The sequence below is a fragment of the Alnus glutinosa genome, chromosome 4 (genome assembly GCF_958979055.1).
Source record: "Alnus glutinosa chromosome 4, dhAlnGlut1.1, whole genome shotgun sequence".
Taxonomy (NCBI): Eukaryota; Viridiplantae; Streptophyta; class Magnoliopsida; order Fagales; family Betulaceae; genus Alnus; species Alnus glutinosa.
In genome coordinates, this window is record NC_084889.1 from 25,087,377 (window position 1) to 25,096,749 (window position 9,373).

Here is a 9,373-nt window from a genome sequence, read left to right on the forward strand (position 1 = left end):
ATTGATTCCGCATTGAAAACTTGTTACAAATTATAGTTTATAAAGCAAACCATTGAAGATGGGCAATTTTTATTTTTTATTTTTTTATTTTTTTATTCTTACACTTATAATTTTTCTTTAAAGTACTCAATTTCTTACTAAAAAAATACCATAATATTTCATTTTAACAAAATATTAGTAATTAATGGATTTCTATCAAATCAAATAATGTTTTCCATAAACTAAATATTAGTTTAACAATGACTTAAGTTTTTGGTTTATATTCAAAATTAGTATTCCTATTTTAGCTTTTTATATAAGTATTTTGTATAATTTTTTAAAAAGACTTATCAAATTGAAATAATTCTAAACCAGATATTTGTTTTCTAGTTATAAAAATAATGAAAAAAAAAACTTTCAAGTGACTAAAATGGGGAATGTCTTGCTAAAAAGTAAAACCCATCAAGGCAGTGAATAGTCAATAGAATAGGAAAAAAAATAATTATAATTACTAGAAAAAATGTAGCTATGGTAAAGTCAAAAATAATTATTAAATCCTCTCCATTTAATTAACATAAAGTAAATATACATTTTACAAATTCTTGACGTGTTTCAAAAACTAGAAAAATTGATTTAATCTTATTTTAAAGCAATTAAATATTAGTTCAATATTGGAATCTATGTTCTTATTGTCTAAATTATTTGAGACGTATGTGCTATACATCATTTTTTGGTTGTTATTTTATTATTCTTTGTTGATATGATATTATTAATTTACTTTTAAATTAATCTTAGGGTTAAACACATTTTTATCCCTTATAATTTGACTTTTTTTTTTGTCCCATGTGCTTCAATTTTTATTATAGATGATACTTGAGGTATAAGAAAAGGCGAAGATAGTACCTCCGTTCAAATTTCTGTCAAAAAACTAATGTTAATCCACGTGTCTATTCTCAGGTGATGCCATATGTCATATCCATTAAAAAAAAAAAAAAAAATTCAAACTTAAAAAAAAAAAAGTTAAACAAAATTGAAAAATAATAAAACTTGAAAAAAAAAAAGTATTAAAAACTTGAAAAGAAAAGAAAAGAAAGCGACCCCCTTCCTGGTCAGTCTTGGTTTAGCCACCCCCAAAGGGGCCAAACCCCCTTTATTTATTTATTTTTGTTGCTTCTTGGCCCTTGGGGGTGGCAGCCACCCCTAAGGGCCAAACTCCTTATTTATTTATTTTTTGTTCTTTCGTCCTTAGGGTGGCCGAACCACCCCCATGGGCCACGAGGTGATTGTTCCACCTCCATTTTACCCAAAGTTTTTTTTTTTTTTTTTTTTACTTTATTTATTTATTTAAATTTTGACATTTTCAATTCTTTTTAATTAATTTTAAAGCTTTTTTTTTCAATTTTTTTTTCAATTTTTTTAATGCATATGACGCGTGTCAACAACTGCGAATAGACATGTGAGCTACCGTTAGTTTTTAGACGAAAATTTAGACGAAGGTATCATCTTTGTCTTTTGCATAGCCCATGCACCATCTGTGATAAAAATTGAAGCACAGTGACAAAAAATAAAAAAGTAAAACTACAAGTACCAATACTTTTTTTTTTTTTTGAAGAAAATATCACTGATATTTCATTGCAAAAACCAACAAACATACAAACTAGAACCCAAAAAACCCTAATCTTATTTAAAAAGAATTAAAAAAAAAAAAAGCAATGGCAAATTGACGGTGCCACGTTAACAAAGAATGATGAAAGAAGAATAACATAATACAAAATAACATTTCTCAAATTATAAAGTAAAGTAATTTTGCTTTAACCTTTTATAAAAATATTCTAGCCTATTTCAGAAAACAGAAAAAGAATCAATTCTATATTTCACAAAATTTATTAAACTAAACAAATTTAAAATATATATTGCATTATTTACAGTTGACCCATTTTAATGATCTACCAAACACTCTCTTTAATAATATGTAATTTATTTAATATTATAATGGATCATAAAAAAATATAGGAAAATGAATTATTCTTAATTCTTTGCTATCCTTTATAACACACTCTGTTTGAAGCCTTACTTCAATCTCTCTATCTCTCTGAGCTTTACTTCACGCCTTGACCCTTGTTTCTTCCCTCACGCAAAACCCATTTGGCTCTCATCCGGTGCAAAGTGGTTTCTTTCTCTCTTCGCTTTGAATCTTTCTAATCTAATTTTCGCTATTTTTGTTTAATACAAGTTTCTGAGATTTCTGGGTTTCTTTGGTTTGATCAGTTGAAACACATCTCTGATTCAGTTAATTGGGTTTTCTCTGCTGTGTTTGGGTACTGCGATTGTGTTAAGCCATTTTCACTCTTATGTTAGATTTCCAAACTCACTGAGACTTTTTCAAAACTAAAGCCTCCAGACAACAAATCCTTGTATTAATTTAACTGGGGTTAGTTGGGTTTTCCAGTTTCATTTTGATAAAAAGAAAAGACTACACAAAGCATAAGATCTTAGAATCCTCTCGTATTTTCCTCCGTTTTCTCAGCAAGCAAACGGTGGAAATGTTGGGTTCTGGGTTGCGTTTTGGGGCTCTGCGCGGTGAGGATCGGTTTTACGTCCCGGTGAAAGCAAGAAAGAATCAGAATCAACAAAAACAAGCTCGGAGAGCTAAAAAGGGTGATGAGACTGACAGCCTGGACTCAGCTAGAAAGAGTAAAGACCCTTCAAATTCATTGGCAAAGCCTTCTTTGGAGCAATCCGTAAATCCTGTTAAGAACCTTGATAGGTTCTTGGAGTCCACCACGCCTTTGGTCCCGGCCCAATATTTCTCCAAGGTTGATCTTTTATCTTCTCTTTGCGCTTGCTTAGTTGTAGATTTTCTTTGGTTCATGAGACAGTGTAGGAGAAAGTATTTAGCACCATAGTTGTGTATATTGGGTTTTCTTGTATTTAGGACCTGATAAAGATAGGCGTCACTCAACCAATAAAGTACTGAGGACCAAAAGGAACGATCAGCTTCAGTCAATCAAGCTTAACTCAGCTCCCTTTTTTTTTTTGTTCTTTAATTCTTTCCAGATAGTTGAATTTTGGGATGAGTTTCTCAGTTTTTAGTACAAAAGAACAGAAAGAATAAGCAATGATTTTTAGTATTATTCCCTCTTTAATATGTTTTCTAGCTTGGATTTGAGCTTTACTGATTGGATTTCTCATCTTTGTGGGTCTTGGTAAAAAATTGCTGATTTTTGTTTTCTTGTAGACGACAATTAGGGGGTGGAGGACTTGTGATGTTGAGTTTCAACCGTATTTCATGTTGAATGATCTATGGGAAACATTTAAGGAATGGAGCGCGTACGGGGCAGGAGTGCCTTTGGTTCTTGATGAGGGTGATTCTGTTGTTCAATATTACGTCCCATACTTATCTGGTATCCAATTGTACGGTGAACCTGCTACAAGGTCAAATGCTAAGCCAAGGTAGTACTGTTTATGCATGAATATTTCAAGTGTTTATGTATGTTTGAATTCAATACGGATTATACTTTCATGTACAACCAATTATATTTTGAACATCATATTCATTGTCACTTCAGGCAATCATAATTACAAAGCCTTGATGATGTTGGTTCTATATTACATTGTTGGATAATCATTCTCTTCTCTTTTTTCTCAATTAATTGTTTATTTATGTTCAATCTGCTTTTATTGTGAAGAATAATGCCTCTTGTTCAATGCTGCGCTGACTGCTTCTATTGGTTTTCTGAGACTCCTGATAGTAGGAGACACTACAAGATCAAGAACTTGCTGAAAGATGTTTGAGAGAGGAACCAATTTTTTAATCACGTCTCTCTAACTTTCTACCTTAAACATTTTCGTATTGGGCAGCACTTTAACCAATCTTTTTTGACAAAGTTTAATCTTCTGGCTTATATTAGAATTGAGAAATTCTTTTGAAGTGATTTTTTCTTCTGTTAATTGAAAAACTCACGCTATGCATGGTTGCTGATGACTCTATCTGGTTCAAGCAAGTTGATTATAGGTGCTTCTCCATAATAGGGACACGGAATAAACATATCGTCTTTACTTATAAAAAAGAAATGAAGTTGACGGGCTTGGTCCTTCAAATTTATCTTTGAACAGATCCATTATTAGTGTGGTTCTCTATTTCTGCAGGAAATCAAAAGTTTTTGATTTTCTTTTCTTTGATGTGTTTTCTTGGTTTATATTATGGAACTATCAATGTAAGTAGTCACCATGAGAAGGTTTCTAAGTTTGGTGAAATAAGTTCTCTTGATAGTTACCTGGGTTAGTATCAACAAGGTTGAATGTTTGTACTTACTAAAACTGTCGTTAGATATCATACAGTATAAACTTTTTCTCGTTACAACTCACAAGAGTTTCCGAAATTAAGGTGACTGCAACGACTCTGGTGAGTTTTCTTATTTTGAGGTTTTGTTTAGACTGAATTGCTAGGTTATGCAGAATAGAGATGATTTAAGAGATTTGAATGGTTATAAACGCTGTTAAAATATTTAGTAGTATCTGAAATCCAACCCAGTCAAAATAAGTAAATAAGTTAAATCAAAGGAGTTAAATTATTAATTTCCTGTCCGCAAAATCCTTATGTATATTTTTTTTTTGGTAATTATGTCCAAACTCTAGAAGGCAAAGTTACTGCGCTTGGAAATTGTGTCAGATTGGAGGAGGCAAAACTAAGCAAGTTGGTGAGCTGTCAATTAAGGTACAATGATATTTGACCAAAAGGTAGTCAAAGAGTGCTCGAGTGTGAATAATTACAGTCATAAGATAAATCTTTCTGTATGTTTAGGTGTCTCGCCGAACACCTTCATTGAAGAATATGTAAATTTAGCATACAAGGTTGAGTGAACAATGTTAATAGTGCTTTCCTTGTATTATCGTGTAAAAGTACAAACTTAAAATTAGAAGCCCAACAAATTCCAGAGTATTGTAGGTTTTCTTAGTTTGTTGGGTGGACCTGCATTATTTATTCTTTTTGTAATTGGCTTTGTAGTGCTTGGTCTTGTAATTTTATAATTAAATAAATGGATATACAATTCAGAACTTGAATATAGTACACCATATGCTTTTTAGCAATTGGTTCTTTGCAAACAAACTTTTGACACAATGGCAGCAAAAGTGTCTTTTAATGTATCTATGTCCAAGCAAGATCATCTAGCTGAGAAATGGATGAGAACTAGACCTTATTTTACTTCTAATGTGTTAGAATTTTGTCTCCTATGATTTTTTAATCTATTTTCTTTATGTTTATATTTATCCTTAGAATACTATTCTTGATTGGTTTCTTCTTTTCAGAATAACAATAGGAAACACTTTCTTATAATGTGCTGATGGGTATTTGAGTTTAGCTTCTTATGGTGCACTTATAATCTCTCTTACATTGTTATTGGAGAAGTGGACCATGCATTTGTTATCCTCTCTTGACAGTGTAATTCAATTGACTCTTGATTTCCTAATAAATTTGACCTTGCAAAAGAATCATAATAACTATTTGAAATTTTTTCTTATTTTGATTTTACTTTTGTTTAGGATAAAGGGATAATCGGAGCTAACAGTTTTTCCTTTGTTTTGATGTCACACTTGGTTCATAATTAATTGAACAGCCTATATGTCCTTGGTCCTCACATAGAAGGTACTGTTGTCAATTGTGACATTGTTTGAGCGAACACCTTCTGTTGATAATTAACAATCCTTTTGTTTCTCTTTGAGCCACATAAGCCTCTCATTGAGTCATGAGGTATAGTAGTTTCACTTCTTACTCTTGATGTCCATGTGCTGATGTCCATGTGCAGAAAGAAAGGATGTTATGTTATTTAATATGCCTCAACTGTTTATATGTTTATATTGTATTTCTTAGGCCCTATTTCTTTTGCAATAAAATATTTTTTGGAAAATGGTTCTCCTATTTTTGAGTGTTTGGTGTGGCGTAAAATATTGATTAACCTAAAAAGGTTTTTTAGTTGACCGAGAAAAATAACTTTCTCAAGGCGTAAAATGGTTTACGCTTCTTATGTGCGTAAACCATTTTCTGCCGTTCTTTCACACTTCTGGGCGGCCAATTGTGAGAGGGCCCCTTGTGGGGCCTACTTGCTTGAACAGGTTTTGAGCTGTTCAAACACCTGTCCGGGCAAGTGGGCCCCACAAAGTCCTGCCAAAATTGCAAGCAATATGGGCAGGCAATTCCACTTGATCTCAATCCCACCCCAAAAGGCCTTCTATTCTCACACACTCTCTTCCTCTACAACTTCTTTCGTCGTCTCTTTCTCTTCCTCGCAACTCCTCAAATTATATGAAAATATAAAAAATATTTGGCGATTTTTCATAGGTGCCAAACGCCAAAAAAATGTTTTTCGAACCATTTTTAGGGTTGCAAACAAACAGCGGAAAATAGCCACTTTTTCTGGAAAATGTTTTCAGCGAAAACATTTTCCGACAAAATATTATACATCAAACCAAATGGAGTCTTAATGTTTATAGCATGTTAGCTGAAAACATTTCCGAAAAAAGTGGCTATTTTCCCCTGAAACAATCTGAGCCTTAATGTCTATAGCATGTTTCCTTTGTTATTTTGTAAGACTCCAGTTACCTTCTCATATTTTTAGCTCCATTTTTGTTTAACTATTGTGATTTTTTTTCTTTTCTCCTAACTAGTTTCTTGAAACAATATATCTAGTTCTGGTGCAATTCTTGATGTAATTGTAGGATACAGTTTATTGGATTCTAACCAAGTTGGACTTCGTCATTTGGTTAGGCAAGTTCGTGAAGACAGTGACTGTGACTACTATAGGGATTCAAGCAGTGATGGAAGCAGTGACTATGAAATTGATAAAGGCATAAAATTTACCAGGGAACAGCAGGCTTGTCTCCATCCAACTAGTGAGGTCCCAATTAGACTGGGCAGGTTGTCTTTAAATGATGAGCAGAGTGGAAGACAAGAAGGCTTTTCTAGTGATGATGGTGAAGCAGAGAATTCTCAAGATCGGCTTCTCTTTGAGTTTCTTGAGCAGGATCTCCCTTATTGCCGTGTACCATTAGCTGACAAGGTTAGCTATATTCTTGCTACTATTCTCTTGCATAAGTTTGTGGTTTGAACTCTGCATCTTAGTTCTTGTATTATTGAGGCAGATATTAGATCTTGCATGCCGGTATCCTGGACTGAAGACGTTAAGAAGTTGTGATTTAATGGCAGACAGTTGGTTGTCTGTGGCATGGTAAAGTTCTATGCAATCTGTATTATTGTGTTACTTTGTATCATACCAGGATTGATTGGTCTGATGATATGTTTTTTTTAGGTATCCTATCTACCGAATACCCACAGGCCCAACATTAAAAGATTTGGATGCTTGCTTTTTAACATACCATACTCTTTCCACACCCATGACAGGTAATCTTAGCCTTTCTATAATTCGCATTATTATACTTTGCCAGCTTTTTTACAGTGATAGAGCATTTTCCTCCTTTTATGGGCCTTTAAAGAAAGCTTAGCTTTCTCACATCATTTAATCTCTTCGAAACATAACATATAAGCAAACACTGTTTCCCTTTTAGATACAATCAATTGAATTGGTGATCAATATGACCTTTTGCTTTAATGTTTGTTGAGAAGATCAACTATGAGGATCTTATGGTGGATGGTAACTCTTTCATGTTTGTTTCTCGGCCAAACCCTGGAATTCTTGGTGGGTCCGGCCCAACAAAGGGGAAAATTTCCATTTCTCCACTCAGCATTTGGGGGTTGCAGCGTGTAGCTCTTCACTGTATTTTTTATGCTATTTTTTTTTTTCCTTTCAATTTTTCTTTTCTATTCTTATGATTTCCTTTGCTGTTCTGTATTATTCATTTCTAGGAAGGACACCTCATCGTTTGCCATACTCTTCTTCTTCTTCTTCTTCTCCTCTCTCTCTCTCTCTCTCTCTCTCTCTCACACACACACACACACGCACACGCACGCACACACACATGCACACACAGATGCACCAAAAATAGTAAATCAATGGTGCATGATATATTGAATAAAACCACAGCAACAATGTGGGGTTTGATAATTTGAGTTCAATTTCATTATAAATTTGACATGCTTTAGTCAAAAATAGTATTTCTGCTGGTATCTATACAGTTCAAATGTCTGATATAAGATGGTTTAACTTGTACTCTATGGTATCTATTCAATTCTTAGAATTGGCCTCTTATTGTTTTTGCAGGTGGTGGAAGTACCCAAGCCCCAGTAGTCATTTACCCAAGTGAGATCGATGGTGTCCCCAAGATTTCCTTGCCTGCTTTTGGTATGGCATCCTATAAGTTAAAAGGATCCATGTGGGCACAACATGGGGATAGTGAGTGTCAACTGGCGAATTCCCTCATGCAGGCTGCGGAGAACTGGCTGAGACTGCTTGGGGTCAGTCACCCAGATTTCCAGTTCTTCGCTTCGCATGGCATGTACTATGAAATCAAGAGATGACATGCAGCTGGATTATCTTTGCTCGCCACAAGAGATAAAGCTTTTAAGTTCCATGTTGAACGGATGGTCAAACTGGGATGAAATGGCACTTGATGGAGTTTGTATGGTGTGGATTTCCTGTTATGCAAAAGAAACAGAAATATGGGGACAACCACATGCAAAGCATTATAAAAAGAGAAAATGGAAGAAAAAAAAAGGGATGAAAAAAGTGAAAAAAAATCAATGGCTCAAGTGGAAGACTTAAGGCCCAAGAGAGGTGGGGAAAACTGAAAAGAGGCAAATAAAGATGAACATATGGGGATGATATATGGCGGCTCAGCTAAAAAAGTGATGCTTCTGCAAGCTGGTAGTGAGCTCCTTTCATTTTTTAGACTTTATTTTATGTCATAATGAGGGATAAATAGGTATTACAAGTTTTCAGGAGGCTTTTGGTTGATGTATAAACGGTTTACTTTGGGTATTCAGATCCATTTGATAAACTTACTATGTCATTTTGATGTGTAGGAAGTGAGAAAGGAAATAACAGTTTATGTTTGAGGTAGTTGTAAAGGGTTGGCAAAATGAGTTTTTGAGGCGGGTTTGGGTCGACCTGATTGATCTGCCAGCCTGTTTTGGTCAACCCGGACCCGGTGCAATTAGCTAAATGGGTTGATGAGTCAACCTATTTAGCTAATCGTGTCATAAACAGAGCATAAACGGGTTGACGTATCATAAACGGGTCACTAAACGGATTAACCCGTCAACTCGTTTAGCTTAAACCCTAACCCTATAACTTCGTTGTATTAAAAATTGTTAACCCTAGTTGTTATACCCTATCACATTTTAGTAGGCTTAGTATGAGAGTTAGCCCAAAGTGTTGGGCTTAGATGTGTAGACCATTGATACTGGGCTAGTGAGCTTACTAAACATTTGATCAATGCC

The 9,373-nt window shown here is 34.2% G+C and overlaps 1 protein-coding gene across 1 annotated transcript; it reads left to right on the forward strand.

Annotated features, from left to right (window-relative positions):
* Positions 1 to 2,046: 2,046 nt before the first annotated feature.
* Positions 2,047 to 8,993, forward strand: LOC133866035 (uncharacterized). The gene is made up of 6 exons (XM_062302599.1): positions 2,047 to 2,795; positions 3,218 to 3,432; positions 6,746 to 7,037; positions 7,120 to 7,205; positions 7,287 to 7,378; positions 8,196 to 8,993. Exons 1-6 carry the CDS (start codon positions 2,523 to 2,525, stop codon positions 8,450 to 8,452), a joined length of 1,215 nt encoding a protein of 404 aa, XP_062158583.1. The 5' UTR covers positions 2,047 to 2,522; the 3' UTR covers positions 8,453 to 8,993.
* Positions 8,994 to 9,373: the final 380 nt, after the last annotated feature.